Genomic DNA, 21,257 nt, shown 5'->3' with positions numbered 1-21,257 from the left:
TTAGCAGGCACACTCGTCTTGCCTTGCAGCCCCTTCTGTCACGACGAAGCTGGCGCACCCAGGCTGGCCAAGCGGCTGCCTCCGGCTGGGAGACCAGCTGCAGACTCAGCACTGGGCTTCTGCTCAAGGTTACAGAAGTCGGGCTGCATTAGTTCTTTCTTGGCCCCTGTTTGGAACCAACTCCATTGCCATCCAGGTGCTTAATAATCATACACTTGGTGTCCTATCAACTTCTGAGGGCGAACCAGAAGCCCCGAGGGACTGGGAGTCATCACTCTCCCATGTTCCTTACTGATGCTCCCAAAGCGGGATCCCTAGAACTTGGGAGTCCAGCATGGTTCTTGGCACATAATAGGCACTCCAATAATGTTTGGACCCCAAAGGAGACCCTAAGGAGCAAAACAGGATGACCTGATCGCCCCTCTCCTAGACTTCCCTCCCTCTGAGAAATGCCCAGAAGCTTCTCGGGGAGGCATTTGCTAGCCTGGACATCACAGGCACTCGGGGCAGCTCTGGCCCCTGCCTCCTGTCATCAGCATAATGCATCCATATCTACAATATGGCGAATTTCATATCCTCCCACCCTCTTCCCTGCATTATTGATGGGTGATGCACTTTAAAAAAAAAAAATCAATTAGATCAGGGCGTGGAGCTGGAGTTAAAAGAGAAAAGAAGCCTTTAAAAGTCTGCACTTCTTTCTGCTGTTTTGAATAGGAACAGATAAAGCTTCCCCTCTGGTTTGAATAAGTCAAGCCCAGGGCTAGGTTGGCGGTGATTGGCCAGGACTGGGAAAATGAGGTTAAGATGCAAACACAAGCAAATATAAGGCAGTGGTCTGTGCAGCCATTACTAGGCTAAGGCAGCGGAACCTGGCACCTTCTGCTTTGGGTTGGTTCTCCGGAACTGCTGCTACTTTCTCGCCAGAAAACCAGGAAGACCGGCAGGGGAGAAGAAGGCAAGGTAAGGTCTATTTGGTGTGTGGGTGTCCATCAGCAGAGCAATCCTACTGAGCAAGGAAGAAACGAAGGGAAGAGGAGATCGACATTTCTGTGCCTTTGTCTTCTTGGATGAGGCTTTTAAAGGATTAAACCAGGAGTTTGTAACGAGTTGTGCAAACTTCCTGCTGCGAAGTTAAGGCCCTTGTTAGAAACCACTGAACAGATAGAGCACTGTTTTCAAAAGCTGGGAAGTGTGGAGACTACCCCTTTCACACGTCTCTTGGAAAGGCGGCTTGGAAAGGCGGCGTGGGCCAAGGCGGAGGTTAGAACTGCTTCCTCTGCTTGGGCGCCGTTCACAGGGGGATCTGTGAGAGTTAAGGGCCGCTGGCTTTTAGCCTGGGCCTCCAAAACTGCACCCCACCCCAAGGGTTTCTGCAGGGGCCTCAAAAGTCCTGAATTAATAAGGACTTGGAGAAGAGGGAGGGAGAGATTGAGCTTTGGGGGACTTTGATGCCACAGCTGCCATCAACTTTTCTGGGTGTCCCAGGGAGGCAGGAAGTCCCTTCCTTGAGCATGTCCTCTCCTTAAGTGGGGGGACCTTGGCCCAGTGAGCTCCTTCCCTGTTGCTAAGTCCCTGCTGGGAAATGGGACTGCTTTTGGCCTCTCAGACTCACAGCCCTGATGAATGCCGATTCTACCAGGTGGAAGCTTGACTATTTTCAACGAATGAATTCACTGGCCCTTGTCCCCGTCCCCTATTTGGGTCATGGCGTTTGCCTTTAATGAATGAAATCTAGGGTCTGAAGAGAACTTGAACAAATATTTCCTGGCAGTTCTGAGCAGCACCAGGTAGGGTGGGGCAGCACAAGTTATCCAATGAAATCCTCAGACGCCGGCTGCTCCGGGTCTGTGCCCTGCTTTAGTCTCGCTCCAGCAGTACACAAAGGGAGTCTGGGTTTTTTGTTGTTTTTTGTTTTTGTTTCTTTTGCGCTTTTTGCCAAAGTCCACACACTACATAATGGCACGAGCTCTCCAAACCTGGCTTCATCCACCAAGGCTCAAGGATAGAATGGGCAGACATGCTCTTAACAAGCACAGTATGCCTCCAAGTAGCAAAACTCCATACGGCCCTTTCTGGGTGGGTTGTTTTCATGTTTTGTTTTTTGTTTCTGTTTTTATTTTGTTGGTTTTTTTTTTTGTTTGTTTTGGTTTTGGTTTGGTTTATTTGCTTCTGTAAATCCATCAAGCACATCTTTTTTCCTTTGCCTCTTGAGAGCATTCATCAGTTATCCGTATCGGAATGCAAGCTCCTTGAGAGCAAGAACCAGACAACAGGCAGGCATTTTATTTATACAAAGCCCCTACGTGACCATGCATGTGTGTAAGTACTTGATAACCCTGGACACGCCCTGAATACAGATGGTGGGGCACCGGACTTCTCTTCACCACTTCCTCCCTCTCCCCACCCTGCCTCGTGGGCAGCCACTGAACCACTGGCTCCTGTTGGTCTGTGTGACAGGGGGAAGGAGAGCATCAGCCCCCAGGAAGACCTGGCCACCCAGCCTTTCCCTGCTGGCTCCCTGAACTCTGTCCCCCCTCTCCCCGCCCAGGCTCTGCCATTTTACTTTCCCTCTTCTTCGAGGCCCAGGGAACATATTAGTCATCAGACAAAAAGCAAGACAAGCTGTTCAAGTTTTAGGATAGTTTACTTAGAAAAGTCTGGAAAGTAAAAGCCCAATGAGAAAGAGAGTTGACCCTGCAGAGGACCTGGCAAGCAGGACCTCTGGAAAGAGCTGGAAGGAATGAGTGAGAGAAGGCAGCCCAGCTTGGAAATATTCCGACGTAAGCTTTTCTCCCCGTGAGCCACTGAAGGAAGGTGCATTTAGGAAGGGTTACACGACATCGAAGTGACTAAAAAGCACAGGCTTTAGGGTCAGATACGGATTTTGCTCTAGTGTGTGACCCTAGGCAAATTATTTAACCTCTCTGAACCTCAACTTGCCTGCAATGTGAAGATAAAATATACTCCGTTTATAAGAATTAAGTGACATAACGTGAGCCAACACGTTGGCTTGACATATTTATGATCCCTTCAGTAAATGACCGTGACTCTGACCAGAGCTCTTGACAAGGGAAGTGGCAAGGGGGGAGCAGACCTTCTGGGTGGGGACCCCCAGACCAGCCAGGCTTCCCTCAAGAAGTCCGATGAGTCATCTCCCCCTCCCCCGCCCCCCCCCCCCAACCCGTCGCCGTGGAGCCGCAGGGCGCACCACAAGGACGTGGCAGGATGGCTGATGAGAAGCTAGGAAATGACCTAGGAGAAAAGCTGGGTGGGTGCGTGCCCCCCCGTGAGGGGCCTCGTCTCCCCTGCTCACTCTGTGCCGTGGCAGCCTTGCGAAGACCAGCACCATGTCTCTGAGCAGCGCCTTCAGGGCCGTGGGCAACGAGCCTGGGATCATCACCTGGCGGATCGAGGTGAGCTGGGCCGGAGGCACACCTTCCTCCCCGTACCGCGGGGCACGCTCTGGCGGCCCTCTGGCACTCCCGAGCCTCCCGTCTTTGGGAACAGCAAGGGGCGGCTTCGGAGCCACCTTTTCCTATCCTTGACCCCTCCTGGGTGCTCAAAGCAGGTGGCGGCAGGTGGAAGAAACGCTTTTAGCCCTGGAGAGCAGGGCCCCAAGCAAAAACAAGCTTGCCCTTTATCCCGCCATCTGCTCCATGAGTCTGCACTTCCCGTAAATGCCCTGGGGCGATGGGTGGGGCCTGGGCCCACCCGGGAGACCTGCGACTCCTGGCTGCTTCTGTGGGAAAACCAGAACCTGTCTTCCACAGGGCACTTTGGCTCCTGCCAAGTGGTAGGGGAGGTAGGGGGCCTGGTGGTTGCCTCTGGCGGGGCGGGGCGGGGGGGGGGGGGGGGGGGGGGGGGGGCCTCTCCCGCCCCAGCTCCAGCTCCAACAGTCTGTAGCTGGGAACAGCCCTGGCCCCGGGGCAGCTCCACCTGCCAGATGTAAAGACCCCCTCCCCGCGCCCCCACGTCCCTGCTCCGAGCCCAGAGAGGGGCTGCTGCAGAAAACCCAAAGCACTTAAGGCTACCTGTGCGTTTCAATTTAGGTACTAAACATTACCAAAAGTATGGTCTATTTAGCATTTTTACATTTGACACGCACATTTTACATAGAACACACACAAGTATGACTCAGGTTTACCTCACTTGGCGAGAGTGATGGAAATGCACGTGTGAGGCCAGGTGCATGGCTCTCCTGGGGCAAGCCATACGTGCAGGTGGCAGCTCAGGCCCCCACCCCAGGCTGCAATACAGAACACCGGGCATGGAGCCCCTTTGCACCTGCTGGCACTCGCCTCCCCCAGCCCCATGGTATCCCCACGTCCCGTTTGCAGACCTTGGCCAGCACTGGGCGGTCGGGGCTGGAGAACAGTGCTAGAGGCACCTGGAGCGGCTGCCCCGAGGTGGGATTTCACTTGTCAGCTTATATCCAGCTCTTTTGCCTGCAAAGCCTTCAAAGGCTCCTCACAGTGTAGTGAGACGAGACCATGCAGGTGGTGGGGAGGAGGACGGGGTGAAGATGGGGACCCAGATTCAGAGCTGGGACCATGCAGGCAGAGCCGAGCAAAAGCGAGGGGGGCGGCCCCGCTGATCCTGTGGCCGGCCGCTATGCCCCGTAGGATCAGTGGTGACATCTCCCCTACCTCTCCCCTGCCACATGTGCCAAAAGATGGAGAGGAGAGGGAGGCTGGAGGGGTGGGGTAGATTGCAGACTACGCACACCCCTTGTCCTTCCAGAAACTGGAGCTGGCGCTGGTGCCCCTGAGTGCCCATGGCAACTTCTATGAGGGGGACTGCTACGTCATCCTCTCGGTGAGCACCATCTCCTTATTCCCAAGAACTTCTCCCCTGAGAGCCAGTTCCCGGGTTCCGCTGAGATCTGCTGCTGACGCTAATCAGGTCCCTGGTATCCGTCTTGGTCTTTCCTCAGTGTTTTACAGAACAGGCCTCCAGCTTGAGTCTCAAAGGCCGTTCTTAGGGCATGGAGCCCTCAGTCTGAACCTCAGCAGGTAGCCCGCAAGCATCACTTCTCCCTCCCGGGGCTCAGACCCTACATTAAAGTGGTGTGGAGGAAGGCCAGGTAAATACAAGGCCGTGCCTCAAAGTGCTCGTTCTAGTTGAGGAAACAATATCCCACAAGAACGATGCCAACAGAGCCACGCAGATGGACAGACCAGCGCTGTGCCAGCTGCGTAAGGGCAGGGGGGCAGCAAGGTAAGTCTGCCCCCTCCCTTGGAAAGGATCCTCACTGGTCTCCATGTAGTTTGAGAACAGTAAGCTGTCAACTTGCCCCCAAGGTGGGAGGAATGTGGGCTGCTGGAGCTTGGGCCACACAGCAGGTCTGCACAGAGGCCACTGCCGCAAGGGAGAGAGGCCCCGAGCCCCCCTAGGGCGGGACACAAGCCACCCTATGCTGTGTCCCTCCCACACCGGAGGGGCCAGCAGCAGAGCAGGGGCGGGGTGGGTGAGCCGGCCCCCGACCCGATCTCTCTGGACATCCCAGACACGAAGAGTGGGCAGCCTCCTCTCCCAGGACATCCACTTCTGGATCGGGAAGGACTCCTCCCAGGATGAGCAGAGCTGCGCGGCCATCTACACTACACAGCTGGACGACTACCTGGGAGGCAGCCCCGTGCAGCACCGAGAGGTCCAGTACCATGAGTCTGACACCTTCCACGGCTACTTCAAGCAGGGCATCGTGTGAGTAGTTACGCCAGAGCAAGGACATAAGTGGCAGCTTACCCAACAGGAAACCACAAAGGCCAATAAATACGTGAAGGGTCCAAGAAATGCAAATCAAAACAAAGCTATCACTTCCACCTGTCGGAGAAGGCCGGATCAGAGGGCCGGGTGGTGGCAAGCGGTGGCAAGGCCGTGGGGAAATAGGAGCCCTCGTGCCGCCCTGGCGGGGGGACCGCCATAGCGTTCTGGAGAGCAGTCTGCTCCGCGGAGGCAAATCCCACTTCTGGAGGCATGACTCAGAGGACTTCTCATATACCCGGGTCTGCAAGAGCTCGTGAGCCAGAATGTCCACAGCAGTGTCATTAGTGGTGGCAGGAAGCTGTAGGCCAGGTAGAGTGCCCACCCCTGGGAGATTGGAGAGGAGAAATAATCCAGGGCGCCAAGGAGCACTGTGTGGCAGCTGGAGACAATGGGTCAGACACACGCCTAATGTGTGGGCGGGTCTTACATCCATGGTGCTCCTGAACAAAGACACAGACTTGAACTACGTGACAATGCCAGTTTCTGTTTTTAAAAAATATACGCCCACCAAACAACAGGACACACTTATCACGATGAAAAGAAAAAGATAGTTGTTCCACTGTTGGAAGGGATGCCTGTGGGAGGGAGAGGAATGGGTGAGCATAGGCAGATAAAAGGGAATACATAAATACTGAAAACGAGCGAGGGGTCTGTAAAGGACAGTGCTGATAATGTCCCATGAACGGAGGAGTTTAATTAACTCCAAACTTTGCACTTGAGATCAAAAACAACAAGAGGAATTCAAACGAGCTGGAGAAATCTGAGGCTGGTCCAAGGCTCACCTCTTGCAGGCTGGCAGTCCCCACTGACTGGGGACCTGCTGGGCACAGAGCACCACAAGGTGTCACCAGGGAGCCCAAAGACAAACCTTCTGCTCCGGGGTGGCTTTCTGCATGCCCTTCAGGTGCAGGACCCTGGGATGGAGGCCGGGTTGGGACAAACACCAGGGATAGGAGGGCTGATTCCTGGAGAGAGGGTTTGTCTTAAGGCCTGAGTGTCATTGATGCTTCTGCTGCTCCCCGACTTGTGCCTCTTTCTTTGTCACACGCTGATCTTCAGACAGTTGCTAGAACAAAGCAAGTTCATGCCACAGGGTCTTCCGCACTGACGATGAACCCTCTGGAACTCTAGCCCTCTGTCTGGCGGGTTCCTATCCCTCTTAATACATTAGCTTGATTGCCATTCTTTTAGAGAAGACTGCCCTGACCACTCTGTCAAAGAGTCTGTCACTCAGTCTACTTCTGTGGCAGCCATGACCACCACTCATGTTTACCTGCTTATGTCCTGTTGTCACCCCTACAGGCAGAGGCCGCAGCTGTGTAGTTTACAACGGTCCCCCCAGTACCCAGCACGTGGCAGGTGCTCGGTAAATAACTGGCTGTTATTTGGATATTCCCACAGCTACAAGAAGGGGGGTGTGGCCTCCGGGATGAAGCATGTGGAGACCAACACCTATGACGTGAAGCGGCTGCTACACGTGAAGGGGAAAAGAAACATCAGAGCCACCGAGGTAAGTCCTCCCCACCGTCTGTCTGCTCCACCTGGCGCCTAAGAATTCCTCCTGAACAATGTCTGTTTCCCATCTGCAGGTGGAAATGAGCTGGGACAGTTTTAACCAAGGTGATGTCTTCTTGCTGGACCTTGGGAAGGTCATCATCCAATGGAATGGCCCAGAGAGCAACAGTGGAGAGCGCCTGAAGGTGTGGTTCATGGGGCTTGCAGTCTCTCAGTTGCCTTTTCCTTTTTCTTTCTTCCACTGGCTCTTCCCTTGAGATGCAAGACAGACCTCTGCCTTTGAGTAGAATCTATTTCAGAGACAGGCCAAGTGCGTGAGTCTGTGACTCACTCCAGGGTCCTAAGCATCAGAATAACCCCTATGTCTGGGACCCGGGTTGCTCCTCCCAAAGCCAGCAGGTGCAGAAGGGGCCCTGGTGGGGCTAACTGCTTCCTTGGGCTTCTTTGATAGGCTATGCTTCTGGCAAAGGATATTCGGGACAGAGAACGAGGGGGCCGTGCTGAAATAGGTGTGATCGAGGGAGACAAGGAGGCAGCGAGTCCGGAGCTGATGAAGGTCCTTCAGGACACCCTCGGCCAACGCTCCGTTATCAAGCCTGCAGTCCCCGATGAGATCATAGATCAGCAGCAGAAATCAAACATCATGTTGTATCAGTGAGTAACTAAACCTACATGCTGGCTGGAAGCCGGGGTAGGGGGAAGATGTCTCCTGGAAAACCAAGCTACCTGTGCTTGGCTCCTCATTTTGGGTACAGGCGTCTGGCTTTCTTTTAACCCTTTTCATATGCAGCTTCTAGACGGAGCTCAGTGTTCCCCACCCACGGAGGCAGCTACTGTCTATTCTTGTTAGCAACCCTTCCTCGTCTCTTGAGGAAGGTCTTCCTTTACTTGAGTCTATACATGCCCCGGGAGGTGGAGGAGATAATGTTTGGGAGAGAGATGCATAGCAGTCTTCTAGAGAACAGAATCCATTACATTCTTGTCTGCATTTAAGCCACCCCTGTCATAAGAAGTCAAAATTTATCCAGAAACTCCACACTAAAAGCCAGCAAAAATACCAAATTGACTACAAATGCTTTGTAGAAGAGAAGGCACAGGCTAATTTCTCCCCTTTTCCAGTGTCTCAGACTCAGCTGGGCAGCTGGCGGTCACAGAGGTAGCAACAAGACCACTGGTCCAGGACTTACTGAACCATGATGTAAGTAGAGCTTGGGGGGGCTTGGCGTCTGGGGCCAGCCCTGGCTTTAGACATCTTCCTTATGTTCCTCAGTGGCAGTAACCACTTTTATCCCCGACTGCTTCAGGACTGCTACATCTTAGACCAAAGTGGGACCAAGATCTACGTGTGGAAAGGAAGAGGGGCCACAAAGATTGAGAAACAGACAGCCATGTCTAAAGCCCTGGTAGGAGCCACAGGCGTATGGTATTGTCCCCAAAATTCTGGTAGTAACACTTCAGACATGTAGCCATATTCGGAACCGGGGCATAGAACATCACAGTCACGTATGTGAACTTCAGTCTGATAGACAAACTGGGATTCAAATCCAGGTTTGCTATACATCTCCGGTATATTCGGAGGATTCTGAGGGTTCTGAGGATTAAATAACATTTGCAAAGCACTTAGAACAGTACCTGGCCCCTACCCCTGCTCAGAACACGGCTGCTGTTATCGAAGGGGATATCCCATCACGCTTGACAGCCCTGTCCTCAAGAAGCTTAGGATGCCGTGCAGGCCCATGCAGGTGAGCCCAGCAGGATGCACTTACAAAGCAGTAAACGAGCAAACGAATTTGACACGAAATCAGTGGAGTACGTGAGTGCTGCAAGAACATAGTATAGACGATCTTGCAAAAAAAATAAATAAGTAATTAGTCATAATCATGACAGCCCAATCAAGAGATACTGGGACTGTTCCCTCTGTCCTTCCCTTGAGGCAGGTAACTTGGCCACTACACATAAGTGAGTTAGGATTTGATTCTGACTCCCAGCAGGGAGCAATCCTATCAACTGGCTTCAAAGGGGTGAGTGAGCAGCCGAGCAAAGAATCCAGTGTATTCCCTGACTGACCTGCCTTCCGGGGTTGGGGGTGTCTGCAGAGCTTCATCCAGATGAAGGGCTACCCCAGCAGCACCAACGTGGAGACCGTCAACGACGGTGCCGAGTCGGCCATGTTTAAGCAGTTGTTCCAGAAGTGGTCAGTGAAGGACCAGACCACCGGCCTGGGGAAAACATTTGGCATTGGCAAAATCGGTGAGGCTGCTCCTCAGATCGCCTTCTCACGGCTGGGACTCTCTAGAAAGGCAGCCACGAGTGCCGTTCACTCACTCGGCTTCTCCCAACCCCTTCTCTGCAGCTAAAGTTTTCCAGGAGAAATTTGATGTGACCCTGCTGCACGCCAAGCCGGAGGTGGCTGCCCAGGAAAGAATGGTCGATGATGGCAATGGAAAAGTTGAGGTGAGTCAGTGATTCACACCTCAGGGTGGGGGCGGCAGGGGGCACTGGCCCTCCCGGCTGTCCTGCTGGAGAGGAGGGAGCAGGTGATTCCGTGTCTGCTTTGGCACCCCTCTGGCACCTCAGAAGCAGTCTCTAAGAGGTGTCTGAGTCTGCAAAGCTTTCCCACAGTGCCTCAGGGACATGAAAGGCTGACATCCCAGTGTGCTCTCAATAACTCACCTGGCAGATAGATTCAAATCATCCCCGAGCCGTGATGGGGCGCACCTGAGCGGGAATGATCCGGTTCTCCTCGGGATTTGGATCCTGCAAGTGTGATAAGCCCTCATGGCGAGGAAAGAAGAACCAGGGAGGGAAGGTGTACTTTTCAGTGGACGTTAGTGTCTTTACTGCCGCCTTCTCTGCTGAGCACGGCCCAATCCCTTCCGGCAGCTGTCCCTTCGAACAGGAGCCCCATCCCTGGGAAATTGTGTCTCCTTCTGCACCCAGGTCTGGAGAATTGAAAACCTGGAGCTGGTCCCTGTGGAGCATCAGTGGTATGGCTTCTTTTATGGGGGAGACTGCTATCTGGTCCTCTACACGTACGAGGTGAATGGGAAGCCACATTACGTCTTGTACATCTGGCAGGTAGGCCTGAAGCAGGCTCTTAGCTCTGGCTGCTGATGCTTCCTCTGGCCCCTGAGTGGGGGCAAGGGGTGGCGGGGACCCATTTCTCCCCCTCTAACCACCGCAGGGCCGCCACGCCTCAAAGGATGAGCTGGCAGCCTCAGCATACCAGGCCGTGGAGGTGGATCAGGAGTTTGCTGGGGCCCCTGTGCAGGTTCGAGTTACCATGGGGAAGGAGCCACGCCACTTCATGGCCATCTTCAAAGGGAAGCTCGTTATCTTTGAGGTGAGACCCCCTCAGATAAGATTACACCATGAGCAGGAATGCCCAGAACTCGCAGGTCAGCAGGAGGCTACCGAATCGGAGAGGAGGGAGGGAGACCAGGGCTTGGGGCAGACACAGACAAGAAGCGGGTTAATCTCGGGGCGCCTGGGCGGCTCAGCACAGTTCATGAGTTTGAGCCCCACGCTGGGCTCAGCACTGGCAATGAATGCATGGAGCCTACCTGGGATTCCCTCTCTCCCTCTCTCTCTGCCCCTTCCCCGCTCGTGTTCTCTCTCTCTCCCTCTCCCCTCTCTCTCTCTCTCTTTCTCAAAAATAAATAAACATTTTTTACAAAGAAGAAGAAGGGGAAGAGGGTTAATCTCTCCAAGCCATTCAGGTGAATCCCAACTGCCTAGGACTTTAAGTCCAAACCACTGCCCAATTAATGTTCAAGGTCCTTCATGATCTGACCCATATTACCTCTGCAGGTGTATTACCCTCAGCTCCCCAACCTACACACTTCACTCTAGTGAGGTGAGTCTCCTCATGAGACCTCACGTGTGCCACGCGTCCAGCCCCGCCATGTCCAACCCTCCCTCCCCCACTGGATGTGCCCTTTCGAACTCAAGTCCCACTTCCTCCATGAAGCTCTGGCCAAAGCAACACCAGGAATGTGTAATGTCATTTGCTTGATAGATATCACACAAGCCTGTGGTCAAGTCCTAGCCTTGTCATTTATTAACCAGATTGCTAAGCCTCAGTTTTCCCATCTGTACTACAGGATAATCATACCTACTTCACATGGTTATTCTGAGGTTCCGTGAAATAATGTAGGTGAGGTGCTAACCACAGAGCCTAACAGACAATAAAAGTCTCAGAGTGGGAGCTAATATTATTGGCTCCGTGATGCCAGTTCACCTGACCTCTTCCAGTGTGCATGGCAGCTCCCCGTGGGCAAAAGCAGTGTTGAATTCATCCACAGTCTCTACAACGGCGACCCCAGAGCTCCGCTCACATGGGGCTCCAGAGAACCAGATTCTGCTCTTCTCCTCTCTAGGGTGGGACTTCCAGAAAGGGAAACGCTGAGCCCGACCCTCCAGTGAGGCTCTTCCAGATTCAAGGAAATGACAAATCCAACACCAAAGCAGTGGAGGTTCCAGCCTTGGCCTCCTCCCTAAACTCCAATGATGTCTTTCTGCTGCGGGCCCAAGCAGAACACTACCTGTGGTACGGCAAGGTAAGACGTCTGGCCCCGGTGGACACACCGGCCCCCGGGAGCCCTGCCCTGGGCCCTCCCTCCCGTCAGCGAGGCCAGAGGAACTAAACAGTAGGCCGGAGCAGTCCTCAAGAAGATGAGCCTTTCCCTAAAGGATCTTCAAAGAGTGCGAGTGTTTCTTGCAATTAGAAACTCACTGACCACATTGCTCACACCCAGGAGACACTCCATAAGCTTCTACACAGACGGAGGCTGGATAAGCCAATCTTTCCACACCGGTCTGGTGGAATGGAACAGGACAGGCATGAACATTGAGCAAAAGCACTAGAACTGCGATTCTGTCCATTCAGATCGCATCTACGTTAAAAAGCACTAACACTTACAAAAGAGAACGGAGCTGGGAAAGATGCTCAATGCCACACTCACCGGGGAAGGGCAAGTGAAAACCACAGAGATGCTACTGTACAGCTAGGAAAGTGGCTAAAAAAAAAAGCAAAAAAAAAAGCAAAAAAAAAAAGCAGACAATATCAAGTGCAGAGGAGGGCACAGAGCAACAGGAACTCGTGGGCATTGCTGGTGGCAGTGCAAATACAGCCTTTGGGAAACAATTTGACAGTTAATCTTACAAAACACACACATACGATCCGGCAGCCCCACGCCCGGTTTTACCCATGTGAGATAATAAAACTACCTTCACACAAATATGCATAGCACCTTTATTCACTGGCACCCAAAATTGGAAGCAACTCAACTAGCAAATGAAAACAGCGGTATATTCATACTACTATTCATAGTAGAATACTTCTCGGCAACGCAAAGAAAAAAGCTGTTGATACTCACGACAAAGCTGAATCTCAAATGCGCTGTGCTAAGGAAGCCAGCCTCAAAGGCTACACAGTGCGTGATTCCATGTATAACATTCTGGAAAAGGCAACAGTGTAGTGATGGAGAACAGACCGACGGTTGCCGGAGGTTAAAGACGTGGGGAGCATCCGAACCACAGAGGGGTAGTCCAAGGGAATTTTTGGCGGGGCTGAGGCAAATGTTCTAGACCTTCCGTTTTGATGGTGGTAACATGATTCTGTGTGTTTGTCAAGGCTCATAGAAGTGTACACCAAAAAGAGTGAATTTTCTTGAATAAGTAACTTTTCAAATTTAAGTTTTTTTCTCTTAAAAAAGAATCCGAAGTCGGTGCTAAAATTCCAAGTGAAGCCAAAACCAAGAGGGCTCTTGCCGACTTCTGTGTGGGTTTCAGAGTCCAGTCCTGCTCTCTGCCACCACGCTGCTTTCCTCTCCCCCGCCCCTCCTCTCCCAGCACTAGAACAAACCCCTCTCCCCCTCCTGAGGCGATGTAGCTTTGGTAGCTGATCCCAGGACACTCTCAGTGTGGCTTCGCCCCCTACATCAACGCATCTATGTTTGACTAACCCCTGTGCTCTCCTCACCCCCACTCAGGGGTCTAGTGGGGATGAGCGGGCAATGGCCAAGGAGCTGGCCGGCCTTCTCTGCGAGGGCACCGAGGACACTGTGGCCGAGGGCCAGGAGCCGGCTGAGTTCTGGGACCTGCTGGGAGGCAAGACTGCCTACGCCAATGACAAAAGGTAGGGGAACACAGCGCCCCCTCGTCTGGGCTCCCCCTGCCGCCCAGGCTTGGGAACTGCACAAACTCTAGGATGCCTTTCCGTTTTAAAAACCTGATTTCCACGTCGCTCAGTTCCTCTGAATGGACTGTATTGCAGACTACAGCAGGAAATCCTAGACGCGCAGCCCCGTCTCTTTGAGTGTTCCAATAAGACAGGGCGGTTCGTTGTCACTGAGATCACAGACTTCACCCAGGATGACCTGAACCCAGGTGATGTGATGCTCCTGGATACCTGGGACCAGGTAAGACGCAGCCAGAGAACGAGTGGCAGAGATCCCCACAGTTGAGGCTATTTTTTGTGTAGTGCCTCCCCTGTCAAGGATAAACCCAGGGTAGCTCTGGCCCACCCTCGAGTCAACCAAACATTCGTCAAGGGTAACCAAAGGAAGAGCCCACTCTTTGCCAGGGATGGAGAAATCAGAAGGTTGTTTAGAACTGCCGCCTTGGGGATTTTCCCACTTTGCCCTGGGAAAATCAGGCCATCTTATCGTCAGGCGCTCCTTTCTCTTCCGCCAACAGGCTCCACACTCGGAGATATGGGCCTTTTAGGGAATATAGGGCTGTAAAGGGGATATCTTCGGGGCAACCCCTCCCTGACATTCAGCTCAGCACACATACTCAGCCCCTCCTTCATGCCAGTCCCTGGGGTGGGTGTAGTGTCACCAAGGTGAAGGGCCCCTGCTCTCAGAGTCTACAGACCGATGGAGGAGCTGGACATAGAAACATCCTTTTGCTATGATGGGGGTGTGAGGTGCCGCGGGAGCACAAATTAGGGGCACGCAACACCGTTTAGGGGCTCAGAGAAGACTCCCTAGAAGAGCTGGCTCCCAGGCTGAATCTCCAAGGACAAGTAGGCTCAGTAGAGAGGTAGAGGGAGCATCCTGGGCAAAGGAAACAGCACAAGTAAAAGCGAGGCACGGAAGAGTCTAATACACAGGGAACTACCATCGATATCGCATCAAGCCATAGAGTTAAGGAGTTAGAGATGAAGCTAAGAAGTAGATTACCTGCTGTACCCACCAGGCCCAGTTTGAATTTCATCCTGGAAAGCTACTGAAATTTAGGCAGGTGAGTGACATGGTCACTGTGCTTTCAATAGATCATTCTGGAAAGTAGGAGAGGAGGGATGGTGGCGGGGGGGGGACGGGACAACAGAACACTGCACACTGGGAAGCCAGTCAGGAGAGTATTGTAACAGTCAAGTAAGAGCCACCATAAGCTGCACGGGGGCAGTGGGATGGTGACAGATTTGCCAAATGCCGGATACAGGGGCATCTGGGATGACTCCGGGGCACTGCCCGAGGTGACCCGATGGATGCCATTCACCAAGAGTGGAGACACAGACCCAAGTCTAGAAGAAAAGAGCCGCCTTTGGGGGTGTTGTAGCTGAGGTGCTCAGAGACCACGATGAGGGGGGGTCCTGCAAGAAGTTGGGTTCAGGAAGCTGAAGCTTAACGAGATCTAGGAGACACATGTGCCATTAGAATTCTGGGAAAACTTTTCTCTCTGCTGAACAAATCAAGCTGGGAAAGTTCTCTGAGGCTGTGACTTGCTGAGGGGGCAAGATAGGGCAGGGTATATGGTCTGGTACCTTGTCCTTGATAGAAGCACATGAATATTCCACCTCTCCAACAGGTATTCTTGTGGATCGGGGCTGAGGCCAATGCCACAGAGAGGGAGAGAGCCCTCACGATGGCCGCGGAGTACCTGCACACTCACCCCAGTGGCCGAGACGCTGACACACCGATCCTGATCATTAAACAGGGGTTTGAGCCTCCCACCTTCACAGGATGGTTCTTGGCCTGGGACTCGCATATGTGGAGTGTAAGAACAGAGAGCATGGGCGAGATATCCCTACCGCCTGGGAGCTGAGCGCTGGTAGCTCAGGGGGAAAGTGGGATCCCGACTTAAGGGCTCAGTAAATCCAGGACCACATTCCCCCACCCCCTCCCCACTCCCTGCTTTTTACTTTCCTTCTTTTTTCCACCCACCAGGGCAGTAAGTCCAGTTAGGGAAATTCACAGCTTGTCTCCGGAATAAGCAGTGCGTGGAGGTAATAGTTTATAACGTTTATCCACACACGTCACCTTTTTGAGGTTCACAGCCACCCTGACAGCTGGGGCATTTGTAACCTGTTTCCCATGTTATGAATGAGGAGGCTTAGAGGAGAGGGGTTTTGTCTAAAGTCACTATTAACCAATAGGAAGAAGCCAGGATTTCTGACTCCTAGCCGACCTGTCTTCAGTCTCGTACAAAGGATTAGGAAACACCAGCAAAGAGTGCAGATCATGTTTAAGTACCTTCCAGCCTGGCCTTGACCAGAAGGGGGGATTTTCATCTGTGCTTTCCCCCCCGCCCCCCACAATGTCTTCTGATTCCCTGATTCTTTCACCTGTTTGCTCTCCTTGAGGGTACAGCCTAGGCCTGAGGCGTCGCTCCCCGCAGAAACAGCACCGCGTCCTGTTTTGTATCTGTTTCAGGCAGGGAAATCGTATGAACAGTTAAAAGAAGAGCTGGGAGACACTGCTGCTATCACAAGAATCACCGCGGTGAGTTGGGTTTACTCTTGGAGAAGCAAGCAGAGCCCGAGAGAAACCGCAAATGCTACAGACGTCATGTGGGCAAAACCCTATCTCGTCCTTCTTAGTATCGCTCTAGTGGTCCATTTTCATTTAAGATTGTTGGGGTGTTTTTTAAGTTTATTTATTTTGAGAGAGCGCGAGGATGCAAGCGGGAGAGAGGCAGAAAGAGGGAGACACAATTCCAAACAGTTTCTGCACTGTAAGCGCAGAACCCAACGTAGAACTCGAACCCACAAACCCAAGAGATCACAACCTGAGGGGAAATCAAGAGTCAGACGCTTAACTGACTGAACCACCCAGGTGCCCCCAGATTTAGGATTGTTTTAATCAACAGAAAAGCAGGTCTCAAAGCCAAGTCCCTCATTTTACTGCCTTCCAGAATTTAGAAGAGACTTGCTGCTTTAAAAAGAAACAAACAGGGGCGCCTGGGTGGCGCAGTCGGTTAAGCGTCCAACTTCAGCCAGGTCACGATCTCGCGGTCCGTGAGTTCGAGCCCCGCGTCAGGCTCTGGGCTGATGGCTCAGAGCCTGGAGCCTGTTTCTGATTCTGTGTCTCCCTCTCTCTCTGCCCCTCCCCCGTTCATGCTCTGTCTCTCTCTGTCCTAAAAATAAATAAACGTTGAAAAAAAAAAAAACATTAAAAAAAAAGAAACAAACATATTTTTATTCATTTATTTTTTTTAATGCTTGTTTATTTTTGAGAGAGAGCGACACACACAGAATGTGAGCGGGGGAGGGGCAGAGAGAGAGAGAGAGACACAGAATCCAAAGCAGGCTTGAACTCACAAACTGTGGGATCATGACCTGAGCCGAAGCCGGACGCTCAACCGACTGAGCCACCCAGGCGCCCCCTTAATGCTTAGTTGTTTTGAGAGAGAGAAAGAGCACAAGGCGGGGAGGGGCAGAAAGTGAGGGAGACACAGAGTCGGAAGCAGGCTCCAGGCTCTGACCTGTCAGCACAGAGCCCGACAAGGGGTTCAAACTCACAAGTTGTGAGATCACAACCTGATCCAAAGTCAGGACGCTTAACTGACTGAGCCACCCAGGCACCTCCCCTCCACCAAAAAAAAAAAAAAAAGCCGAACATATTTTTAAATATAAATACAAGGAATTACGACCTATGAACTACCTGGTATTATGAACCAAATTTTTTGTCCTCCAAAATACATAGGTTGAACTCCTAACCCCTAAAGTGATGGTACTGGGAGGTGGGGCCTTTAGGAGGTAATTAGGTCATGAGGGCGGGGCCTTCATGAATACGATTAGTGCCCTTAAAGGAAGAGCTATGAGGGCTTGCTCTCTGCTCTCTGCCCTGTGAGGATACAATGGGAAGATGCCACCTGCAAGCCAGGAATCAGCCTCTCGCCTGACCTAGGATTTGCAGGCATCTTGGTCTTGGACTTCCTAGCCTCCACAACGGTGAGAAATAAATGTTTGCTGTTTAAGCTAAACAACAAACAAACGAAAACGACAAAAACAAAAACTAATTTTATTATTCAAGTCTGTTATTCAGGACAGATTACACTGACTGGTGGTATTTTTCATAAACAATAAGCTTTTAACCTACGTGATATGCTTACCGATTTCTGACAGTCAGAAACTCAGGCCATTACCCCCGTTTTAATGGCTACAGGAAGTGGAGCCTCTGGCCAGGAATCCAACATTTCTTTAACATCAGGATGAGTACATGGTACCAGGTGTCCAAACCATCTGCAATTCTATCCTTTGTGCTCTACAAACTCAAGATTCCAAAACTGATGGTGATGTAGTATCTTTAAAATAGATGTAGGAATAGTATGACTTCAGGGCTCCTGGGTGGCTCAGTCAGTTAAGCGTCCTGATGTTGGTTCAGGTCATGATCTCACAACTCATGAGTTCGAGCCCCGCATCGGGCTCTGTGCTGGCAGCTCAGAGACTGAAGCCTGCTTCGGATTCTGTCTCCCTCTCTCTCTGCCCCTCTCCCGCTCGCATCCTGTGTATGTGTATCTCTCTCTCAAAAATAAATAAACTTAAAAAAAAAAAAAAAAAGAATAGTATGACTTCAATTGACAGTCATTTAAAGGCTGGAAATGTAGAGCTTAAATACAAGTGCCAAAAGAAGGTATGTGATCACAGTATTTAAATGAGATGTAGGCACAGCGTTTATGCCAAAATGGCTATACAGGATTTACCCTAGACTTAATCAGTTTTCCCCAGAAGGACCCCAAAATCTGAATATTTCAGCTTCCCAGATGATTCTGACATGCAGTCAGCTTTAGGGACCATTGTTCTAAAAGGTGATCACAAAGGGTGCAATGGTATAAGCCGAAATATTAAATGTTATACATACAGAACTTCAATTGCACAGAACCTGAACAGTCTTTTATCCCGTCTACGTTCTTACCTTGCCCAGGACATGAGGAATGCAACCCTCTCCCTGAATTCTGAGCCAAAATACTACCCTATAGAAGTTCTGTTGAAAAATCAAAATCAGGAGCTGCCCGAGGATGTGAACCCTGCCAAAAAGGAGGTAAGTAGCTAAAGGAGCTGCGTCTAATGTGAGTGGAGCTCTCCATGAGGAAAGCACCTGTCTCAATCTGCGGCCTAGGAGGACAGCTCTGGCACACTGTAGGCCCCTCAACAGACATCTGAGCTACCCAGTAGCTCAAGACAATACCCCAGGCTCCCTTTTTTTTTTTTTTTATCACCTCTCACAGCAACCCATCAGCTAGCCTCTGCCTCCTCCCCTCCATCTCTCTGCTGTCCAGCCATCATGGATGACTGCAATAGTCCCCCAACTGATTTCCACCCTCGTCCCTACGATCAATTCCCCACATAACAGCCAACAGGCTTTTAACACAGGTAATACTGTTCTGCTCGAAACACCTCACGTGGCTCCCCACTGCAATTAGAACAGAATCCAAAATCCCTTCTGTGGCCTCCAAGGCTCTACACAGCCTGGCCCCTGCCCACCTCTCTGATTTCACCTCATCGACCACTGCCTTCTTCACTTCCCACCCCCTCTGGCCTGTGGCTCCCTTTCTGTCTCAAACCTGCTCATCCCAGCCTTCGAGCCTTTACACTTGCTACTGCTCCCACCCAAACTTTCTTCTCTCAGATCCTCACAGAGCCAGCTCCTCCACACTGTTTAGGCCTCAGCTTCAATGCCCACCCCCGGAAAGGCCTTCCCTGACCGCCCCGTCAAATACTGCTTAAGAGCAAGCTCCTTGTCTGTCTCATTCGCCACCACATTCTCCGCTTTTCAGCACCTGTAACAGTTCCTGCCACAAGCAGGCCCTCTTTAAGTTTTGGCTGAGTGAATGAACACGTTGAATTAATTAACTCATTTTCCCCTTGAAGGAGTTGATTTGGGAAGGGCCTCTGGGTTTCCCCCAATGTCTTACCCAACCAACTCTTAAGTATCTGAACTACAACTTTCTTGAAAACAGAGGCCGTACCTTCATTCAGACAGAAAATATTCAGTAAGCATCAATAAATAAACGTTAGGAGAATTTTATGCGCTCAACAAGATCCACTTGATCATGCATTTGGAAATGTCTGGTGAGGGATGCCTGCGTGGCTCAGTCGGTTGAGCGTCCAACTCGATTTCGGCTCAGGTCATGATCTGTGGTTCGTGGGATTGAGACCTACGTCGGGCTCTGTGCTGACAGCGAGGAGCCTGCTTGGGATTCTCTCTCTCCCTCCCTCTCTCTGTTCCTCCCCTGCTCACGCAAACGTGCACACGCTCTCAAAAATAAACATTAAAAAAAAAAAAGAAATGAAAATGTCTGGATAAAAATGGTAGATAAGGGCATGAAGCACGGAAAACCATCACTCAATTCAGTTCTCCATTCAGCCAAAACCTAATGTCTAGAATTCATCATATACAACCCATTCTTGTTCTTCTGGAAAAAAACTGGTGCCAGGTGGGACCATGAGAGCAGCAAATCCAGTCAGCTTCTCCTCGGGCCAAAATGAGACCCCACAACCTAAGAACTCTTCAATGAGTAATTTAAGACTATTACGAACTTTCTGAAAACTTCACTCTCTTTCCCGCTTCAAAGACACTCTCTGGCTCTACCCTCCCCACTTCTGCTGGCATTGATAGGTGCCATGTTTTCCTTCTAACTGGAGACTCTGTTTTCTCTCTTAGAATTACCTCTCTGAACAGGACTTTATTTCTGTGTTTGGCATCACAAGAGGGCAATTTGCTGCTCTGCCTGGCTGGAAGCAGCTCCAAATGAAGAAAGAAAAGGGGCTTTTCTAAGGCAAGAAGCTATATGCCTACTGCAAGACCACAGAAGAGAGCAGAGCGTGCCAATATCAGGAAAAGAATTTACCTGCCAATTTTTGCCTAATAGCCAGCTCCTTAAGTCAGATGCAAATCACAGCATGTTCTCCATTTTTCTCATCCCTGCATTCCTTGTTATATACCTAAAATGTTAAATACTCAGTTTTCAATTTTTGTGGCCTTCCGGCGTCCCAGCAGAAAGCACTAAACCTGCATCACGAATCCACTGAAGTCAAAGTAAGAGAAAAAAAAAAAACGAAGTTTAAAGCGTTTAATAATGGGGCAAGGATGCACATTGGTTTTAAATGTTAAGATCAAGGGGCACCTGGGTGGCTCAGACGGTTAAGTTAAGCGTCAGATTCTTGATTTCAGCTCAGGTCATGATCTCATAGTTTGTGAGCTGGAGCCCAAAGTCGGGCTCTGTGCTGACAGCGTGGAGCCTGCTTAGAATTCTCTCTCTCCCTGTCTACCCCTTCCTCCCTCGCTTGTGGGTGCTCTAATAAGTAAACTTTAAAATAAATAAATTTTAAGATCCATGTTTCCGAAATCAGTTTAACCCACCAATCACCAAAGTTATTTGCATATATACCCCAAGTCAAAATCCAAATGCCCAGATCTGTATGTGCCAGAGATTTTTAACTTTTCAAGTAAAGATATCTGTATGAGAAAATAGTTCTTTTCAGTATTTGGGGTTTGCCTCTTACGGTGATTATTTTGTTATGTTGGGAGAAATGTCTCAGCTCTCGGGTATAAAGAGGCACTGCTGAGTGAGTTCTCGGGATAACTGGACCACTGTACGTTCTGTTTCTGGCACAAGAATGCCAAAATCTGCCTTCCAGCTGTCCAGGAAACCTCCGTCCCCACCCATCTACACTCCCATTATCCAAAAGACAAATAGAGCCATGTGGTACTGATTTTAGTAATGAGGCCAGCCCAGCATGTATA

The 21,257-nt window shown here is 51.1% G+C and overlaps 1 protein-coding gene across 3 annotated transcripts; it reads left to right on the top strand.

Moving 5' to 3' along the window:
• The first annotated feature begins 94 nt into the window (after positions 1-94).
• Positions 95-20,859, top strand: AVIL (advillin). Of its 3 annotated transcripts, XM_047865981.1 has the most exons (21): positions 95-196; positions 844-960; positions 3,329-3,413; positions 4,741-4,815; positions 5,507-5,703; positions 7,168-7,276; positions 7,356-7,466; positions 7,733-7,935; positions 8,401-8,479; positions 8,586-8,684; positions 9,378-9,531; positions 9,635-9,735; positions 10,222-10,359; positions 10,466-10,624; positions 11,661-11,840; positions 13,275-13,420; positions 13,559-13,703; positions 15,097-15,285; positions 15,942-16,010; positions 18,435-18,551; positions 20,175-20,859. In XM_047865981.1, the coding sequence occupies exons 3-21, from the start codon at positions 3,348-3,350 to the stop codon at positions 20,286-20,288; spliced, it is 2,451 nt and encodes an 816-aa protein (XP_047721937.1). In that variant the 5' UTR covers positions 95-196; positions 844-960; positions 3,329-3,347; the 3' UTR covers positions 20,289-20,859. The 3 variants fall into 3 exon arrangements, with proteins under 3 accessions (XP_047721937.1, XP_047721935.1, XP_047721938.1); XM_047865979.1 differs by lacking the exon at positions 95-196 and having other exon boundaries at positions 638-960; XM_047865982.1 differs by lacking the exons at positions 95-196; positions 844-960 and adding an exon at positions 1,004-2,780.
• The last annotated feature ends 398 nt before the right edge of the window (positions 20,860-21,257 follow it).

This window comes from Prionailurus viverrinus, chromosome B4, assembly GCF_022837055.1.
Source record: "Prionailurus viverrinus isolate Anna chromosome B4, UM_Priviv_1.0, whole genome shotgun sequence".
Taxonomy (NCBI): Eukaryota; Metazoa; Chordata; class Mammalia; order Carnivora; family Felidae; genus Prionailurus; species Prionailurus viverrinus.
The sequence above is the reverse complement of the archived record's forward strand: the minus strand, read 5'-3'. Positions and strand labels throughout refer to the sequence as shown.